Raw genomic sequence first — 22,078 nt, 5'->3', positions numbered from 1 at the left:
CCCCTTTGTAATTAATGTGATCTGTGTGAAGTGATGTTTCAGAATTTGTGATTATCCTGTTCCTTAACAATCCCCCAATCAGTAATTTTAGCATCTATTAATAGTTCTAGCCAGAATCAACTATTACTATAGCTGTTGGAAAATCAAGACTTTTCTACTTTTTATCATTCCTTCTGTATTTATTGGTGAGTATTTGTGTCAAAAGATACAAAGATATCACTCATTTATATTAGTTTTATGGAAATTGTAGGAATTTTACTTTGCTACCTCTGATATAAGCTACTTCCATTCATATCTTATTTATTAATAATTTAATCAAAAGCCTATGGAATAGGAAGTACTTTGTTGGAAATACCAAAATAGTGAATATGGTGGCCTTAGCTTCTTCTTTTCTTACCACTCACCAGCAGTGTTATAGGATACATGCCATTTTTGCTGCATGATATCAAAGAGAACAGATGCTGTAAATTCATATTCAGTCTGGGCATAGAAAGGACATTTTAGAATGTGTACATTACAAGAAATCATTGCTTAGTTCTAGCTGTTTCGTTGTCACAATGTTTTGGGTTTCTTTGCCTTCTTATTCTTTTTGACTTTCTTTTTATTGAGCTTTACTCTTTTGCCCCTTCTTACTCAGAAGAAATGTCTGCTCATTTACATTTGTAATGCTCCAAAATTTTGAATAAAATTCTTAAATATCAATTATAGTGAATAGAGATTTTTATAAATATTCATCACACACTATAATCTACTATTTCCTAGCTAGCAAATTAGTAAAGCTCACTGCATTGTAAATAACAATCTTCATGGTACTTTGGTCTTATTTATTTTTGCCAAATGATAATTAGGAGAGTGGAGACTGGCTCCAGTAATTAGACAAGGAGATAGAATGCCTGGTGTGTGCATGCATAGGTTCCTGGCTGTTATTCCCACCCCTACCTTCAATCCTGCCTAGTTAACAGGACTGAAAGAGATTTTGATACATTCCTTAAGTCTATATTTTCTAGATAAGTCTATTATATCTACTTATCCATCCATCATCCATCCATCCCTCCACACATTCAACATTTGCCATCTATATTACACGTCTATTCATGGTGCTGCACTGTTCATAGCATCACAGATATAGAGATGAACAGGACACAGTCCCTACTCTTAAATAACTTCCATTACTGTACAGGAATCAATCCACCTCTAAGACCTTCTCTCTTTTTTTTCTCAGTTATTTCCTCCAAAATGTGGGTACCTGCTGTTACCCTCCTCAATGCTAGTGCAGATCAAGGCTACTTTTAAGGACTGTTATCCACATCTGCTTCTAGGAAGCTAAAAATCACTGTGCAGGGAGAAGGGATAGAAGCATTTGTCATGAGAGGACAGATAAAAATTCTAAAGAATACTTAAGTTCTCCTTTTCCAATATATCCATCAATAACTATGAGAGAGAAAATAATACCTAACCAAAGATTAGAGAATATAGCTCATGTTATTCTTTTTAAGAACAATAAAAACAATGAACAATTCCAAGTTAGGGCACCAGGGTGGCTCAGGTACAAAAGCATCTGCATTTGGCTCAGGTCATGATCCTGGGGTCCTGGGATGGAGAGCCACATCGGGCTCCTTGCTCAGCGGGGAGCCTGCTTCTCCCTCTCCCTGCCCACCTCCTGCTCATGCTCTCTCTCTCTCGCCATCTCTCTCTCAAATAAATAAAAAAATCTTTAAAAAAAAACCCCAATTCCAACTTATCTAAATTACATTTGTGGTGGCCAAATCTGTATAATCCTTTTAAAGGTACTGGGGGAGGTTTTTTCAACATGAGAAAATATAATGGAATACCTAAAGGGCTATACTTTTTTCCCATGGAAAGAAATAGTTATCGATGCTTATTTCCTTTTTGTACAAAGTAAATTTTACAACATTATATATGGTTACTTAATTCAATTACTAATGAAGAGAGATATATCACAATATCTTTTAAAAAATCTTTTCAATTTCCCATGAAGAACTTATTCTCTTTAAGTAGGTTTATTAGTAACAATTTCAGTAGTAAAAATGCAATGTTTTAAATATACTTTCATATTCATTATCTCATTTGACCCATACAACAATTATATGAAGTAGATAGAGAATACATTATCTTTATTTATCAGATAAGGAGAAACATAAAGTGACACATGAATTAGTTAACATTTATTCATGACACATGTGACTTGCCCAATGCCCACACACCTTAGAGCCAGAGATAAAAACAGAACTGAGGTCTCCCTGATTCCTGATCCAGGATGCTTTCCATTATAACACACTATCTTCCTAGTTGCTCTTAATATCTACTATCTGTTGCAAACAAAGTGCCAAAGGAAATAAGGAACCTGCTAGTGACTCTAATAAAATGTGCTCAAAATGTGTTGCTTTTCTTCAGTCTTATCCTTATCTACCCTAGATCAGAAAAGAATGAATGCATACTACCAGAAATTTACAAGAGACTAATTATTTTACAATTGTGTTAATTTTGTGGCCAACACTAATTCACATGTCATCCTTTACTTGCTAATCTTTTGTATTATTCTAGACCAAAATCTGACCAGTAATATAAGAAATGTTGCTCAATCTAATTTGTCTATGGCAATTATAATTTGTGATTTTGCTGATCAGTTAAGTTAGCTCTACCAGATAAACCATATTACTTACAGACTTAATTTAGTTTCTTGGTTTAATGATCTCAGTAGAGCATGAAAGCATAGTTTTTTTTTTTTCACTTTCCATTTTGACTTTATAAATGGGGAGAATTTTTTGATCACTTAGGTCCTATTCACTGACAAACCCATGCAATTTAATTCTACATATGCCCTAGCCAGGATAACACTTTCCAATTTACAGAGAAATTTTTCTCCAAAGAATGCCCATTGGCCCCAGATATGATACTGGCTGATTTCAACTATTTTAAAGAAGAAGTACAACTTATAGAAGGCAGCAATGTCATGGGGAAATCACATTTGATTTCTCACAACAATGGAATAGTGCCTGATATACATAGTAGTAATTCAGTGAATGTTCATTGAATAAACACATGAATTAGTTAACATTTATTCATGACTCATGTCTTAGCTATTTATCGTTTCTAGAAAGCCACTGACATCTCCAGTCTAAGTTAGGAGATCCTCCTGTTTCCATTGCACTCCATCATACTTCTGTCTTAAATTTTTCATTAATGTTAAGGTTAATGCCATTATTACTACTATATTTATTGAGTGCCGGAAGCCATGGCAATAGATAAGCTCATTTATTTATCTTTCTATTATGCTGTCAGTTCTTTGAGGTCTGTGCCTGAGTCAGAGTCAGCTTTGAATAATAACAAAAACAGTAGCAACCAATATTTATTGAGCGCTCATACAACTGTGTATGGCTGACCTCATTTAAGTTTCACAACATGCTTATGCTCCAGGTACTACTGTAAAACCTACTTTACCACAAGATACATAGTAGTTATTTCTTTAAGATACATTCCTAGAACTGAAATTACTGCAAAAGGTTAAAACTATTTTTTCATGTTTTATTTATGATTTTAAAAAGTCTTTAATTTTTAGGCAGTTTAGGTTTAAATAAAAACTGAAAAAGAGTCCCATATACCCTACATTCAGTTTCCCTTATTAATAACATCTTACATTAGTATGGTACATTTGTCTCAATTATTGAACTAATGCGGAGTTAGTACTTTACTCAGATTTCCTTAGTTTTTACCTAATGTTATTTTTCTATTCCAGGATCTCATCCAGGATAATACATTACTTTTAGTTTTCACGTCTCCTTAGGCTCCTCTTGGCGATGACAGTTTCTCAAACTTTCTTTGCTTTTGATGACCTTGACAGTTTTTAAGGAGTACTAGTTATTTTATGTAATGTCCCTTAATTGGAATTTATTTGTTTTCCACATGATTCTACTTGGGTTATGGGTTTGGGGTATAAAGACCACACAGGTAAAGCACCATTTTCATTACATCAGAGCAAGGGTATATACTATCAATGTTTCTTATTGTTGATGTTGACCCTGATCACCTGGCTGAGGTAGTGTTTGTCAGATTTATCCACTATAAAGTTGCTCTTTTTCTTCCCTTTCCATATTGTACTCTTTGGAAAGAAGTCACTATGTGCAGCCCTTACTTAAGGAATGGGGTGTTATGCTCCACCTCCTTTTTTTAAAGATTTTATTTATTTATTTGACAGAGAGAGAGTGAGAGAAAGTACAAGCAGCAGGAGCTGAGGAGAAGCAGGCTCTCCACTGAGCAAGGAGCCTGATGTGGGATTCCATTCCAGGACCCTGGAAATGACCTAAGCTGAAAGCAGACGCTTAACCAACTTAGCCACCCAGGCGTCCCTATGCTCCACCTTCTTGAAGGTGGAGTATCTATGTAATTATCTGGGATTCTTCTGCAAGAGATATTTCTCTCTTCCTCCCCATTTATCCAGTCATTTGTTTATATCGGTACATACTCATAAATATTAATTTTACACTTTGGGCTATAATACAATACTACTTTATTTTGTTGCTCAAGGCTTTGGACAATGGGAGCTCTTTCAGTTGTCTCTGGTGTTCTTTTGCCACACTTACACCAACTACTTTTCCCCTTTAATTTCTTTTAATTTCTAGTACTAAAAGATGTTCTGAGATCATCATATACATTTCCTGCCCTAGTCTTAGAATCAGTCATTTTTCCAAGGATCACTGGTTATTTTGACTGGAGAATAGTATTACAAACCAAAATCTGGGTACTAAGTGTGCTTACTGCTAGTAGGGTATCAACACTTCTAAGCCCTCTCAGCTGATAAAGCAAAAACAATACATGCATATACTAACCTGTGTATATACACATATCGATAAATACATCTATATGTAACCGTCTGCATCCATACCAAGCTAAACATGAGTTTACACATTGATGTCTCCAACTCTGATCTATTACTACATGGACCATTTTAGCCTCCTCTCTTAGCTTACCTATTAACTTCCATTTCCAACAGTGAGAAACTCGACTCACATCATTTGCCATGCATTTACTTAATTGTTCAATTCTAGTGTACACATATAGCAATATCAGAATTGTTGACCTGTACTCCTGTGGGAAACCCACTTTATCAATTAGAGTACATTGACTATCTGCAGTTCCTTTTGCCTTTAGTCTTACAGACTCTACTCATGTCCAAATTTACTTACATCTGCAAATTTTACCCTGACCCCTTTCAGTGAGGTCATACTATACATTTTGTAATGTAATTAGATTCTTTTGTCACAGTCTGTATTCCATCTTGGGATTCCCCAACCTCCTAAATGATTAAGAAAAATTTTCATATGGTAAGGCTCATTCTCTGCTGCAAAGTTCTATGGGTTGTGAGAAATGCACAGTGTTATTTATCTACCATTACAGTATCATATAGAATAGTTCCACTGCCCTACAAAATGTCCTGTACTAGACATATTCAACTTCCTTCTATCTCCCTGAGCCCATGGAATCCACAGGTCTTTTTATTGTTTCTATAGTTTTGCCTTTTCAGAAATGTCAAACAATTGGAATCATACAGTCTATAGCCTTTTCAGACTGGTTTCTTTCAACTAGCAATATACATGTAGGTTTCATCTATGTCTCCCAGGGCTTGATAGCTTATTTACTTTTATTGATGAATAATATTTCACTGTATGAATCTACCACAATTTGTGTATCCATTCATCTATTAAAGAGCAGCTTGGTTGCTTTCAGTTTTTACTGATTATAAATAAAGCTATTATACACATCAATGTACGACTTTTTGTTGGACATAAGTTTTCAAATTATTTGGGCAAATACCCAGGAGCACAATTTCTGGATTATATGGTAAGATTATATTTAGAAACTGCCAAACTGTCTTTAAAAATGGCTATACCATTTTTTTTCTTTTGCATTTCTGCTATCAGTGAATAGAGAGTTCCTGTTGCTCTGTAACTTTACCAGCAATTGGCATTTGTTAGGCTTCTTTGGAACTTAGCCATTCTAATAGGCATGTAGTATATCATTGTTGTTCTAACTTGCAGTTCTCTAATAGCAAAATGAGCATCTCACCTGTTTATTCTCCATCTGTATATTTTCTTTGGTGAGGTGTCCAGATCTCTTGCTTTTTTAAAAAAATCGAGTTGTTTTATTACTGTTGAGTTTGTTTTTTTTTTAAGATTTTATTTATTTGACAGAAAGAGACAGCAAGAGAGGGAACACAAGCAGGGGGAGTGGGAGAGGGAGAAGCAGGCTTCTCCCGATGTGGGGCTCGATCCCAGGACCTCAGGATCATGACCTGAGCCGAAGGCAGACGCTTAACGACTGAGCCACCCAGGTGCCCCTATTACTGTTGAGTTTTAAGAACACTTTGTATATTTGGAATACAAGTCCTTTGTCACATAAGCGTTCTGCAAATATTTTCTCCAAATCTATGGCTTGTTTTTTCATTCTCTAAACCATCTTTCACAGAGCAGGAGTTTCTATTTTAATGCCTTATCAATTTTTTTCATGGATTACGTTTTTATGCTGTATCTAAAAACTCATCCCCAAAACCAAAGTCACCTAGACTTTATCCTATCTTTTCATCTGGAAGTTTTATTATTTTACATTTTACATTTAGGTCTGTGACCAATTTTAGTTAATTTTCATAAAAGATAGATGGTCTATAATTTTTTTGTGTTTTCTTTTGTTTTGCATATGGATATACAATTTTTCCAGCACCATTTGTTGAAAACACTATCTTTTTTCCATTTAATTGGCTTTGTTCCTTTGTCAAAGATCAGCTGACTATATATGTGTGGGTCTATTTCTGGACTTCATGTTTCTTCCATTATTCTATATGTCCATTCATTCAATGCCACACTATCTTGGTTACTGTGGCTTGACAGCAAGTCTTGAAAACAAGTAGTGTTAAGTTCTCCGATTCTGTTCTTCAGTATTGTGTTTGCTATTCTTTTGCATTCCATAAAAACTTTACAGTAAGTATGTTAATAGTTACAAAACAGTTTTCTGGGATTTTGATTGGTATTGCCTTGAATGTGTAGATCAGATTGGGAAAAACCGACATCTGAACAACACTTAGTCTTCTAGTCAGTGAACATGGAATATCATTTCTCTCCATTTACTTATATATATTTTTATTTATTTCACTAGGGTTTTGTAGTTTCTATATAGAGAGCTTGTATATAATTAAAATATATACCTAAATTAGATTTATACCTAAATATTTAATTTTCATAGATGCCATTATAAGTGATACTATTTTTAAATTTCAAATTCCAACTGTTCATTACTGGTAAAGCAATTGATTGCTGTATATTATCTCTGCATCCTATGAACTTCCTATATTTACTTATTAGTGCCAAAAATTTTTTGTTGTGGTTGATTCTTTAGGATTTTCCACATAGATAATCAGTGTTATATCTTGTTTTCCAATCTGTATAAACTTACTTTTCTTTTCTTATTGCACTGGCTATGACTTCCAGTACAATGTTGAATAGGAGTAGTGAGAGAGGATATCCTTGTCTTGTTCACTATTTTAAAGATTTTATTTATTTATTTGTCAGAGAGAGAGAGAGCACAAGCAGGGGGAGTGGCAAGCAGAGGGAGAAGCAGGCTCCCTGCTTAGCAAGGAGCCTGATGTGGGACTTGACCCCAGGACCCTGGGATCACGCGTTGAGCCAAAGGCAGACACTTAACCGACTGAGCCACCCAGGTGTCCCATCTTCTTCACTACTTTAAAGAGAAAGTATCCATTTTCTCATTTTATTTTATTTTTTTAAATTTTTTTTAATATATATATATTTAAGATTTTATCCATTTATCAGAGACAGAGACAGAGGCAGGCAGAGGGAGAAGCAGGCTCGTCACTGAGCAAGGAGCCTGATGTGGGACTCAATCCCAGGACCCTGGGATCATGACCTGAGCCAAAGGCAGACGCTTAACCGACTGAGCCACTCAGGCGTCCCCATTTTCTCATTTTAAATATGATGTTAGCTGTAGGTTGTTTGTAGAGATTCTTTACCAAGTTGAGGAAATTCCTTTTATTTCTTGTTTGCTGAGAGTTTTTATTGTGAACAGATGCTGGATTTTATCAAATGCCTTTTCTGTATTAGTTGATAAGACCAATAAGAATTTCTCCTTTAGCTTGTTGACATGATGGGTTACATTGATTTTTGAACATTGAACCAGCCTTACATAACTAGAATAAGTCCCACTTGATCTTGGTGTCTACTTATTTTTATACACTGTTAAATTTAATTTGGTAATATTTTCTTGAGGATTTTTACATCTATGTTTATGAGAGATCTTGGTCTCTAGTTTTTCCTTTATTGTAACGTCTTTATCTGGTTTTGGTATTGGGGTAATCGTGGCCTCACAGAATGAGTTAGAAAGTGTTCCCTCTGGTTCTATTTTCTGGAAGAGATTGTAGAGAATTTGGTATCATTTTCTCCTTAAATGTTTGGTGGAATTTACCAGTGAAACCATCTGGGCCTGCATACTTTCTTTTTTGGAAGGTTATGAATTATTAATTACATTTAAAAAATAGATATAGTTCCATTTACATTTTCTATTTCTCCTTTTATGCATTTGGTAGTTTGTGTCTTTAAAGAACTTGGTCTGTTTCATCTAAGTTATCAAATTTGTGGGACATAGATTTGCTCAGTCTTCATTTATTATCCTTTTAGTGTCCATGGAACCAGTAGTGATGACCACTCTTTCATTTCTGTTAATAGTTTGTGTCTTCTTTCCTTTTTACTAAGGATGGTTTGGCTAGAGGCTTATTGATTTTAAACCTTATTTGGCTTCACTAGACCTTTATCAATTTTATTGTTTTCAAAGATGTAGCTTTTGGTTTTGTTGATTTTTCCCTGTTGTTTTCTTGTTTTCAATTTCATTAATTTCTCTTCTAATTTTCTTTTCTTCTGCTTGCTTTAAATTTACCTTGCTCTTCTTTTTCTAACTTCCTAAGGTAAAAGCTTAATGATTTTAGATCTCTTTTTCTAATATATTCATTTAATTGCTGTAAAAAAATTTCTAAGCACTGCTTTTGCCGCATCACACACGTTTTAATGTTATATTTTCATTTTAATTTAATTCAGAATGTTTTAAAATTTTTCTTGAAATTTCTTCTTTGACCCATGTGTTATTTAGAAACATGTTGTTTAATCTCCAAATATTTGAGGTTTTTCAAGTTATTTTTCTGTTACTGATTTTTAGTTTGATTGTATTATGATCTGAGGACATACTTCATATGACTTCTATTCTTTTCAATTTGTTAAGGTGTGTTTATGGCCTAGAATATAGCCTACCTTGGTAAATGTTCCATATAAGCTTGAGAAGAAGGCATATGTTACTATTGTTAAGAGTATTTTACATCAGATCAGGTTGATTGATAGTATTGTTTAGGCCAATTATATCCTTCTGATTTTCTGTCTGCTTCACCCATCGATTACTCAAAAAGGGGTGTTGAAGTCTCCAATTATAATAATGGAGCTTTCAACTTTTCCTTGCAGTTCTATTAGTTTTTGCCTTATGTATCTTGACATGCTGTTATTTGGTGCATACACATTAAAGCTGTATTGTCCTCTTTATATTCTGTTGAATTTGCTTTGATAAATTTTAAAAGGATTTTTACATCTATGCTCATGAAGAATGTTAGACTGTACTTTACATTTCTTGACAAATCCTTGTTAGAATTTGATATGAATTATGTTGACATCATAAAATAAGTTGGGAAGAGTTACCTTCTCCTCTATATTCTAAAAAAAATGTGTAAGATTGGCATTATTTCTTCCTTAAATGTTTCATAGAATTTGCAATGATGCGACCTAGGTCTGGAACTTTTTGTTGGGATATTTTTAAATTACAAACTTATTTCATAGTTTATGGCTATTCAGATTTCACATTTCTTCTTGTTTTGGTTTTGTAAGTTACATTTTCTGAGGAACTAGCCCATTTTATCCAATTTAACAAATCTTCTAGCACAAAGTTGTTCATAATATTACCTTATTATCCTTTTTATGCCTGCAGGTTCTGTGATAATATCCTTCCCCTTTCATTCTCTTTTCCATCTTAACTCAGGGTTTATCAATTTTCTTAACATTTTCAAAGGTTGGCTTTCACACTGTTGTTGGCTCTGCTGATTTTCTCAACTGGCTATTTTCTATTTCCTTTTATTTCTTCTCTTTATTATTTCTTTTACTTAGTTTTGATTTTACTTTGATTTTACTTTTTCCCCCAGCTCTTTAAGTTAGAAGCTTAGAGCATTGATTGTAAATCTTTCTTGTCTAATAAAAGTGTTTTATTTCTTTTCTTCTCACAGTTGCTTTAGCTACATCCCTCACATTTCAGTATGTTGTGTTTTAATTATTATTCAGTTTGGGGTATTTTCTAATTTCTATCTTGAATTCTTTTTTACCCCATGTGTTATTAAAGATCATGTTGCTTAATATATAGCTAGCAATTTTATTAGTATTTTATTGTTACTAATTTCTAATTTAATTCCTTTCTGGTTAGAGAACATAGGTATATTATTTCAATACTTTGAAACTTATTGAGAATTATTTGAGGACCCAGAAAATCCTAGATCTTTGTGAATGTTCTGTGTGTACCAAAAAGAATGTGTATTCTGCCGTAATTGGATTTAAGATCCCATAAGCCTCAGTAAGGTCAAGTGATTTACTTTGTAATACAAATTTATATTTTTGTCCATTTATTCAAATGTAAGAGATGGGTATTAAAGTCCCTGACAATGATTTTGAACTTGTCTAGTTTTTACCTTAGTCTAAAAATCATTTTATGTATTTTGAAGTTGTTAAAAGATGCTTACTTTTTACTGACCTTTTTCTCTCTACTAGCCTTGGTCAGCCTCAGTCATAAAAAGAAACTTCAGGTAAGTCATAAAAAGAAAAAATTCTGTCATGTTTTAAGCACTCTTATTTGCAGTTATTCTATAATACATACATACATAATATTAAATGATATAAATAGTATGATAGAAAAGTACAAGATAGAATGAAGGCATACAGAACCTAGTCATGGAAATCAGGAAGAGCTTCTTTTTTTTTTTTTTTTTAAGATTTTATTTATTTATTTGAGATAGAGAGCACAAGCTTCAGGGAGGAGCAGAGGGAGAGGGAGAAGCAGGCTCCCTGAGCAGGGAGCCCGATGTGGGGCTCCTTGATCCCAGGACCCTGAGATCATGACCTGAGCCGAAGGCAGATGCTTAATGGACTGAACCACCCAAGCGCCCCAGGAAGAGCTTCTTGATGGAAGTGATATATTAATAGTAAAGTGGAAGTTAGCTTTAATAGAGGAGGTTATGAAAAGAGCATTCCAAAAAAAAGGGAAAATTTGTGTGCACAAACCTTGACGCAAGGAGGAGCTTGGCTCTTTGAAGAAACTGAAAGAAGTTAAGAATAGCTTCACTGTAGAATGAATGAAGGCAGAAGTGGCAGTGGCATATGTGGAAGCTTGGAAGCTTCCTGAGAGCAGTGGGAGCATTAAGAAGTTTTAAGTCAAAAAGCACCATGATCTGGTGTGCAATTTTTAAAAAGTACTTAAACCGTTGTGAGAATAAATTGTCGCAGGCAAGAAATGGATGCAGGGATTTCAGTTAAGAGGTGACTGAGGTGATTAAGATGCAGGAGATGACGGAGGCTTAGGTTTAAGTATATGTAGTAGAGCTGAGGTAAGTGGAAGAAGTCAAAGATAAATTTTGCATGTAGAACTGATAGTTGGTCATGGATTGGATGTCAGTGGTAAGAGAGCATAAACTGCCAGTAATGACTTTTGGCATGTGTGGAAATAGAGAAATATGAAAGAACAGATGTAGGGGGGAATAGGTTCTAGTACACTGAATTTCAGATGCTTAAGTCACATCAAAGAGAAAGTATTGCATAAGATATGAGCTTGAAAGAAGGCTCTAAGCTGGAGATACACATTTTTTGGAGTTATAAACAGGTGGCTACTAATGCCATGAGAATGGATCAAATAATTTAGGCAGGAAGTATAATTATAAACAAAAGAGAAGACTATAAAGCAACCAGAAAGAACTCTAACATTCAAAGGTCAGAAAGAAGAGGAGGAGTTGGTGAGAAACAAGAAAAAGGGACCAGATATATAAGTGATGGTATAAAAGTCAATACTTTCCCTCTATTGATGTCTTCTAGTTTTGTGTATGGATTCTTCGGAATAAAGGTTGTTTCTCCAAGGTCTGGAGGACATTATTCGTTTTTGTATAGTTATTCATCTTGTGTGTATGTCCCACTGCACAGTTGCTGGGCCCAAAACATTGCAGCTAATTACTAGGATATTTCTTTAAATTCATTCACATACAGTAATTTTCCTTAAGGCATTCCCAGAGTATCAGGATGGTTCATGAAAGATGGCTTCTGGAATTAGCTAAACACTGGCCTGGAACCAAGAATCAGATTTTTATACTAAGTCCTTGAAATATAGCCAATTTATTTCCTCTATGATGATGAATTAATTTCCCCTCAGGAGCCCGTCTATCTTTTCCTACAATGAAACCAGACTCACTTTAGTAATGGGAAGACAAGAGCAGGGTGAAGAGGCTTCTCCTTAACACTTTCCATTTATTATCAGATTTCTTGGTCAAGGTTTATATCACTGGTAAAGATGAATATGTTACCGGATGTAGTAAATGAAGGGACTGGAAACCCAGAAAATATTCAATTGAGAGTGACAGAACTTTTCTTGATGTAACCAAGCCAGGAAGAGCTGGCAGACATACCATGGTTTGGCAGATTTATCACTCTGTTCTGGAATGCATGACTTGAAGTGTGGCTACATGGCCTTAAAGGATGGCTATGTGAAGGAAGACTGGACCAGTGGCAATGACCATAAAAGAGAAAGACTATAGACTGGGTGTACATAGTGGATGACCCCAAAATGATGATTATCCAATGTAAGCTATTTGCAGTTAAGATACTTGGAAAGCTTGGAAAAAAAAAAAAAAAAGATTCTTGGAAAGGGAGTAGCATATGCTCCTAGAAGTGTGAATTAAAACTTCCAAGGGTTATACAGTTTGAAAATGATCACAAGACATTCTGATATATAATTCTTTTGGAGGTGGCGGTGGGTGAGTCTAACTTATTTCCAGGCTCCAATATGCCCAGTTGAAAAGTATAACAAATCCAGTAAAAGACAAATAAACTGGGAAAATACACTTGCAACATATATAGCAAACTTGTTAAATTTATTACATAAAATCTCTTATAATCCATAAGAAAAATAGACACAACTAATAGTGTGCAAAGAATGTAGATAGGCAGTTCTCAAAAGAAAGAAGCTAGAATGGCAATAAATACAATAAACCACTAAGTAACAATGAAATAATATTTGCCTATCAGATTGGTAATGATTACAAAACATAATTAAATTAATTATTTAATATTAAATTCAGTGAGGAGAATGGGGTGTGGGGATATGAGCACACTTTCATAGATCTTGGTGGCACTGTGAATTGATATAACATTTCTGGAGGATAATCATGTACCACAATTTTTAAATTAAAGCTCCCTAAAAATAAACAAATAAATAAATAAAGCTCCCTGACTCAGAAATTTTCCTTGTAAAAAGTTATGCTAAGAAAATAATTAGACATGTTAACAAAAGTGTTATACAAGGATATTATTAAATATTACTCACCTTATGCCTATGTAAGGATAGGCTCTCTTAACTCTGTACAAGCCCCACACACCATGTTTTACACAATGAATACTTAAGCAATGATGATGATGACACAAAACAACTCACAGTTCTTGCTGCAGTTATGAGATTTTCACACAAAGACACACACACATACACACAGATAAGTTTGTTAACTGTATGTCATGATGATTATTATTCATTAAGTGGAAGTGGATTATCACAAAGGTCTTCATCCTCCACATTTTCACATTGAGTAGGCTGAGGAGGAGAAAGAGGAACAGTTGGTCTTGCTGTCTCAGGAGGCAGAAGAGGTGGAGGACATGGAAGGGGAGTCAGGAGAGGCAAACACACTAGGTGTCTCTGTAACTTTACAGAAATGCACTGGAATTCCTATCTGACTTTTTTGCTTTTTTTTTTTCTCTAAAATGTTTTGATATGGTAAATCTTTCTTCCACTGTTAATTATAAAGCAAATGTATCATAGAAGGGTCTGTCATAAAAGAAGTCAAAAGAAGTCTTGAATAATCGGAACACTTCTGTCAGATTGTCTAATGTCAATTTGTTTTCTGGCGCTGCTTCTTCCATGTCTTCTTCCTCATCATCTGGCACTGGTTCAAAAGCACTCATCTCCATCAAGTCGTCTTCTGTTAATTCTTGTCATGTGGTGTCTGTTAGCTCTCGAATTTCTCTAAGATCCATATCTTGAAACCCTTCACCCCTCACTTTTTTTTTTTTGCCATATCCACAGTCTCTCTCATGATTTCCTTGATTGGCTCTGTCATAAATCCTAAGAAGTCATGCACAAAATCTGGACACAGTTTTCTCCAGCAGGAACTTATTGCTTTGGGCTTGATATTTTTCCACAGCTTTTTCTATAATAGTGATGGTATCTTCATTGGTGTAATCCTTCCTTACTTTTATGATGTTCTCCCTATCAGCGTTCTTTTCCATAGTTTAACAATCCTTTCCACAGAGTACCATGTGTAATGAGCCTTAAAGGTCCTTATGACTCCCTGATCTAGAGGCTGAATTAGAGATACTGTGTGTGGGGGCAAATAGACCACTTCAACAACTTTGCTGTTGAACTCGTAGGATTCTGGGTGGCCAGAGGTATTGTCCAACATCAAAAGAACGTTAAAAGGCAATCCCTGCGGTGCCTGGGTGGCTCAGTTGGTTAAGTGGCCGGCTCAGGTCATGATCTCAGGGTCCTGGGATCGAGCCCTGTGTCAGGCTCTGTGCTCAGTGGGGAGTCTGCTTTAGGATTCTCTATCTCCCTCTGCCCCTGCCCCTGCTTGCTCACTCTCTCTCTCTCTCTCTCTCTCAAATAAATAAATAAATCTTAAAAAAAAAAAAAGAAAGAAAGAAAAGGCAACCCCCTATGGACAAGGTCTTTTCTGACTTCAGGGACAAAGCATTAATGGGACCAATCCAGAAAAAGGGTTATTGTTGTCCAGGCCTTGTTGTACAACCAAAAGACTGGCAGCTGGTGTTATCTTTTCCCTTCAAGGCTTAGGAGTTAGCAGCTTTGTAGATAAGAGCAGTCCTGATCATAAACCTGACTGCATTTGCATAAAACAGTACAGTTAGCCTATCCCTTCTTGCCTTAAATCCTGGTACTCACTTCCCTTCCTTACTAATAAATGTCTTTTGTGGCATTTTATTCCAGAATAGGGCACTTCTGTCTGCATTATAAACCTGTTTAGGCAGATATCCTTTCTCCTTAATGATTTCTCTCTTTCTTTCTTTTTATCTCCTCAATTTCTTAATGGTGTCTGGGAACTCATCTACTGCTTCTTGGTTGGCAGAAGCTGCTTTTCCTGTTACCTTGACATTTTTAAAGTCAAACTTCTTTTTAAAATTATCAAACCATCCTTTGCTGGCATTAAATTTTCCAACATCACATACTTCAGCTTCCTTTTGTTTTAAGTTTTCATACAGTAACTGCTTTTTTTTCAAATCATGTTAGAGTCTATAGCTATGCTCTTCTTATAGCAATCCTGAAACCACATAAAAGCTGCATTTTCATTATGAGATAAAAGGGATTTTGCAAAAAGTGCAAGGTTTATGCATCTGCTGGCAGAGCTGCAGTAACAGCTTCATGACTTCTCTTTTCTTTCTTTCTTTTTTTTTTTAAAGCAACGGTCCTTACACTGGATTCATTCATCTTGATATAGCAGGCAACTGCACCTGCAGACCTCAATCTATGCTACATATCAAGCAATTCGCCTTTTTATCGTAATGTCATGCTTTTCTCTGCTTCTTGGGAGCACTTCCAGCATCACTAGCGACACTTTGTATAGGTCCCATGTTATAACCTTGTTATTCACGGTTTACAGTATTGCACTAACTGTGATGAAAAATATGTGAGAACGATGAGAGATCACTTTTTACTGTGATTTGCAATTTACTAGAGAGACAAACTACTCACACAAAGATGATTAGTATCACACAGTGCTTTAAGCGGATACTGGCAACACTTGAGCTCACCACAGTAGCAACAGGAAGGGGCTATGAAATTATTATAGTGGTACAGTATGTACTAGTTAATTTCATGCAGTTATGACTTAATATTCTATCTTTACCTTTGTTTACATTTCTCTCAACTGTTAATGGTGCCATGTATGATCTGTAAATGTTTGTGTGGGTAAGTTTTGGTAAGTTTTAATTTTTTGTAATAGATCTGCATATATTTTATGGTAGCAAATGATAAAATAGATTAGTATCTATATATATTTTATGCATTCATGACATACTTTTTATTTTTTTTTATATTTCTAGACTATGTGGTTCATCTGTGAATTTTTTCAAATTGTTGTAAATCTCCAAAAAAATTTTTCAATATATTTATTCGGAAAAAATCCATGTATAAGTGGACCCATACAGTTCAAACCTGTGTTGTTCAAGGGTCAACTACATTACCAATGATTTTCTCCCTTTTCTGTATTATCTACAATTTACTCCTGTAAGATTTAAGATCTTTCTATAATTCTTCATCAAGCTACTTGCTTTCACTTCTGATTCAACAGATTTTTAGGTTCACTTTTTTTTGAAAGCACAGGTTGCTGATGCTATTGACAATGTGGAAAGGCAGAAACACTAGGGAAACAATGGATAGCTTAATTTATGTTGTTAACTCTGTATGGGCTGTAAGAAATGTTAAAATATTTTGCTATTTTAGATAAAATCAATTTTTATTATAATCATATCCTCTCTCAGTTTTTTAGATAACTTTATCTTACTTGTATTTAACCCATAACAAAGAACTCTAGTCCAAAAAATTTTGCAGATACTATGGATGCTTATATTTGATTTTGTTCTGTCATGATGCCACCAAGATCTTGGTTAGATGGCTGCCACTCTAGGTGAGTAAATATGCAGGTCTCCTTCCCTTTGCATAGATTAGGTAGGCTTTGATTTAGTCAGCCACTAGTATTTGTAAACCACTAAACCACTTGTGAATTGAGAATGTACTGGACTGTTAGTCTCTATGCTGGGTAATGGAGTTCCTGAGTGAGTAAGTTCTAGAGTTCTTGTTCTTAGTGTATATTTAGACAGCTCATAAATGCAAATAAACATACTACTCTTCCAGGGAGTGTGGAGGAAACTGTTACCCCTTAGATTTGTCATTACTTGTCTGGGATTTTCTTATATGTGATAGGCGCCCCCTAGTGAATAAAGGGACTTAAACTGGCCTCTATTCAAAGAGGCTAGAAAAATATCTGAAGCTGTTTTAACAAGTTCACACTGTATTAAACAAGTAAAAGAGAGAGGGAAGCAAACCATAATAGACTCTTAACTATAGAGAATAGAGGGTGCACTCCTGATGATCACTGGGTGTTATATGTAAGTGATGAATCACTAAATTCTTTACACCTGAAACCAATTTTATCATATATGTTAACTATTAGAATTTAAATAAAAACTTGGGGAAAAAAGATGCTAATGTTTTGTATGTGTGAATGCAGGTGAGGGTGGGGATCTGTTCTCCTTAAAAAGCATCCAGGATTTCACAATATAAAAGTAGTAATCAATTTTCGAGATGAAGGCCAAACTAATCTGAACTTTGGTTCATCAACTTAGGTCATCAAAGTACATGAGTAGAGCACTGATCTTTATCTACTCTCCAGGTATTACAACTTGACCGGATTTTAAAAAAAAATGTATGTATATACATATAGAGATATATTTACATACCTCTATATCTATACCTATATATATCTACTAGAATCAGTATGATACACATAACTTGGGGTTGAGACTTGAGAAACCATAATTCAATCCAGAAAATTTAATCTGGTAAATATATTTGATAAATTACATTTTTTGGTTAATTTCAGGAACAGAACATTAAAGAAGACTGTGGTTGCTTGATGCAATAAATCAATTACATTTAAATATCTTTTCTCATCGTAAAGCTCCTGTAACTTATAATAGTCTTCAAGTTCTGAAATAAGTATTATAATTTTGACATCATCATAAATATTAATTATTATTTATAGCACTGGGTTAGGTCTTCAGTGAAGAACCGAAAATAATTCTTATCCTCTATGATGTTTCCAATATAAAATAAAGTCAAAGAATATACAGCCAAATCAACTGGAAAACAAATAAATCAAATAAACATGATGAAAAACAGTATTCACATTATTTTAACAGTGTTAAAGAGCAGACGCAATCACACACCTGACTGTGGCCTCTAAATGGAACTTCCTAAACCAACAATTGGAGAGAGGGTTAAACAAAGAGTAGGTCATGCCTTTAGGTAACAAGTAGGTGAGAAGTTTACCGAACTATTCTCAAAGATCTTGTTTGATGTCAGAAACTATCAAATTAAGAACTGTATGTAGTGGATATTTGCTACTTTTCAGGTGGTTCACTTTTCAGGGGTAGATTATCCTGTTGCCTCCCACTTTATTATCTAAACATTTTTTAAAAATAAATACTTTTCTTCTTTCACCTAGATTGTCCTGTGTTTCCTGAGCAATGATCCTTTTATGTTCCTCTCAACTCCTTCAGGTCCAAGAGGAGTTCTCTAACTGTAAGTTCCCTCTCGGTCCTCCTCCTTCTCTGAAGCTCTAACGACCCTATTTAATACAACTATATTGCTTTGATTATTCCATGTATATTAAAAAGTTTACAAAACACATGCAAGCATTCATTCAAATTATTTGTCAACTGGTTAATCAGTAGACCCCACAGTCCATTCTCCACCACTGCAGCGTGGAAGACAAATATCACTTGACTAACTTGGGATAACTTGTGCATTTCTCTTGTCATGACAGGCATGTGCTGGTGGGGGTGAAAAAAAAAAGGAAGCCAAAGTAAATAGAAGTGAATGACAGGTAAGGACCAAAGGTCTCGCCTACCTCATCCTTGCCCACAAAACGCCCATTCTTCCCCGTCCTGTTTCCTAAGATGTATCAGGGATGGATGCGAGGTCACCCGTGGGAAGGCGACATGCTCCTCCGCAGGGGCGGCGTACCCTCCTCCTGAGGACGGAGACGGAGGAGGCGTGGGGAGACTCGCGGGGGTAGGTAGTCAAGAGGCGCCCAGGTGCCTTGCTCCCGCGCGACCTGAAAAAGTGTGAGACACTAGAGGTGTGGGACGGCGCGCGCCTGCGCGGACCTGACTCTCGCGGTCCCACGACAGCCTCATCCCTGCGCAAGAGTCCCAGCGCGCGGGCGGGAGGAGGGGCGTCGGCCCCTCCGCCTCGCGCGCGGCCACGTGACTCGGGACGAGGAGATTGGAGCGGCGGCCGCGCGAGGCGGCAGACTGCTGCAAGCGCCTGGCGCTTACGGGAGATCTCCTCCTCCTCCTCTTTCTCCTAGGAGCCTGGACGGTACCTTTACTCCGCCCGGCTAGTCGACGCGGCCGCCGCATCCCTGTCGCCGCGGCGCCCCGAGGAGAAGGAGAAAACGCAGCTGGGCCGCCGCCGTTGGAGGGGTCCCCGGCTGCCGCTCGCTCCGTCGGCCGTCGCCTCGGAGGTCAACCCTCCCACGGTGTCTCCGCTTTCTCCTCCCGCTGCCGCCGGCGCCCGCTTATCGCCGAGATGGGGCTCCTGGACTCGGAGCCGGGCAGTGTCCTCAGCGTGGTGTCCACGGCGCTGAACGACACCGTGGAGTTCTACCGCTGGACCTGGTCCATCACAGGTAAAGCGGCTGGCTTCTCGGTCTTCGCCCGGCCCTGCGGGAGACACCAGCCCTCGGCCCTGCAGTCCCTTGCTCCCTGTGGCTGTTGGGATGCTGCGGATCCGAGGAGATGCCGGGGCGCGGGGACCGCGGTCGGGCACTGGTTAATCTGATCCGAACGTTAAGGCCTCTCCCTCCGCACTCCCCCCCCGCCCCCGACGCTCGCACGGTTTTCCTCTGAGCCTCCATCTCTCTTCAGCTTCTCGGATGCTGGAGCTGACAAATCAGATGGAGTCTGTGCTGCTAAGGGCTCGACGCAGGAACCACTCCACCCTACACCCGCATCTCCCAATCTCATCTGACCGTTTTAGCTTAGGCACAGGATTGATTTTAACATTTAGTAATAGTCCATTTGGCGAGATGGCTTGGGGGAAGGAGGAGGGCTCCAGTGGTCGCTGTGTTTTTGCTTCTTCGGCCTCCTGATTGCTTTGACACAACCTGCTAACCTGCTAGTATTTTGTCTAGCTCATCCATCTACAGTGTAATTTGGAATAAAAAGTAAAAAGCCATTGTTTGGCTTCTTGAACCGTGAAGAAGGTCCGTTTCTGAGGCTTTTTCAACAGCAGATATGTTTGAAGTGATTGTGTTTTGCGCAGTGCAGTGCAGTTAGGGGGAGGGGGAGACTAAAATACCGGGAAAGAAATAAGTCTTTAGGAAAGGGGTCTCTACAGCAGCACCTAGAGGTTGTCCCAGCAGCCTACATATATACGGTTTTCTTAAATTAGCAAACTTTTCCCTTTAGCGGTTGGAGTATTTGACAGGGATCTTCAGTTGGTTGATTCCTCTAGTGGAAGTAGTTGTGCTATTATTATGTTATTTTTACACTTTACCATTTATTTTCTTAATTTGCTTCATTTGCTTTTAGTTTTAAAGCATTTAAAGGTTTTTGAAATAAAAAAATTAGCCCAACAGGATTTTAGAAATGATCTTACGATTTAAAATTAACTAGTCCTTTGCAGTATTGCACCGCAATCCCAGCAGTGGAAGAGACTAACGTTACATGTTGTGACTCTCTGCCTTCCTTACCTAGAAATGAAAATATATTCCTGTAGTTTTATATTTGTTGTTAGTGTAAATGGGACAGTGGTTACAGCATGATTACAATACGTGGGATACGTTTTGTGGAGAAAATGTGTGCTGGAATTATTTCTGTGTGTGACAAAATGATTCTTTGACATTGATGCGGCTTTAACTTCTTTAGTAGGAATCTCAAGTTTGGCACTGAGAAATAAGCTGTTTAATAAGCCATTGTGATTGAAAATGGTTAAAAGGCAGCTTTTAAGGGAGTTTTTCCTTAAGTCTTTCTTCTATGTGCTGTTACACTGAGGTTATGCTGTACCTACAAAAACTGGGAAGGATATACCCTTCCCTTCATCTCTGTGACTTTGGTTATTTAGACATTGCATCAGGGTTTCCCATTACACAATTGTGCAGAGCTAAACATCAGCTTTGGCAGATAATTGCACTTTGCATACTTCAGAGTTCAGACATTGTCAAGGTTCTCCAGTCTCCATACAGCCAGAGCCACACCCAGAAGTTCTTCTTCCTGTCTATCATTCCCTTCCCATCTCAGAGCTTCCCTGCCTCTTGAGTCTCAGAAAGACAAACCGAGCACAAAGGTAGAATAGACCTTTCTGTCTTGGTTCATTCCTTCCTAATGGTGCTCGTGTAAAAAATACCATGAATGAAATAGGAAATTTTATGCAGTTGCTTCATGTGAAAGCTTGCTACTACCCTGTGAAGGGCATATAAAATAATATTGTAGGCTAAGCCTGAGAAGTGAGAGTAGCCACTGGAACACAAGTGACCTCTCACTAGCAAGTCAGAAGGAAGGACGTATTCACCCATGCTCTGGCTATCCACTTACGAAACTTGAGACTGCTTCCTTGCTTTCTGTAATGAGCTACCTGGTGTAGGTAGATGGCATTTCTTAAACCAACTTAGAGGCTTAGTGGGATATACTTTGTTCTGCCTTGCTGCTGTGAGGAGGAGTATTTTTTAGATTCAGGCAGAATAGACCTGAACCCTATGGTTTCCCATTTCCTTTCATCCTTAGCCCAAGCTCTCCATGTTTCCTTTCTTTGACTCATTCACATTGCTCTGATTCCACGAGTATCTCCTGTTGCTATAATTTCACAAAAATCTGAGTGAATGAGTTTTGAAATAGAAGAGTAGCTTATTACATGAGGTTGAATAAAA

At 36.9% G+C, this 22,078-nt stretch overlaps 2 protein-coding genes across 3 annotated transcripts in view; one reads left to right on the top strand and one right to left on the bottom strand.

The window, feature by feature from the left end:
* TTK (TTK protein kinase) overlaps positions 1-19,129 on the bottom strand; it is a 77,985-nt gene extending 58,856 nt beyond the window's left edge. Inside the window, exon 1 of the mRNA XM_034990603.1 lies at positions 19,058-19,129. The gene's annotated coding sequence lies outside the window, so the exon portion shown is untranslated. The remainder of the gene's footprint in view (positions 1-19,057) is intronic.
* A 290-nt stretch (positions 19,130-19,419) lies between these two features.
* ELOVL4 (ELOVL fatty acid elongase 4) overlaps positions 19,420-22,078 on the top strand; it is a 31,563-nt gene continuing 28,904 nt past the window's right edge. Inside the window, exon 1 of one of the 2 annotated variants that reach the window (XM_034990608.1) lies at positions 19,420-19,840. In XM_034990608.1, the coding sequence (XP_034846499.1) occupies positions 19,741-19,840 (100 nt within the window). In that variant the 5' untranslated portion in view covers positions 19,420-19,740. The remainder of the gene's footprint in view (positions 19,841-22,078) is intronic. The other variant, XM_034990607.1, reaches the window with a different exon arrangement.

Source organism: Mirounga leonina, unplaced genomic scaffold, assembly GCF_011800145.1.
Source record: "Mirounga leonina isolate KUSES-001 unplaced genomic scaffold, KU_Mleo_1.0 Mir_53, whole genome shotgun sequence".
Classification (NCBI taxonomy): domain Eukaryota; kingdom Metazoa; phylum Chordata; class Mammalia; order Carnivora; family Phocidae; genus Mirounga; species Mirounga leonina.
This window is presented reverse-complemented; position numbering and strand designations above follow the sequence as displayed.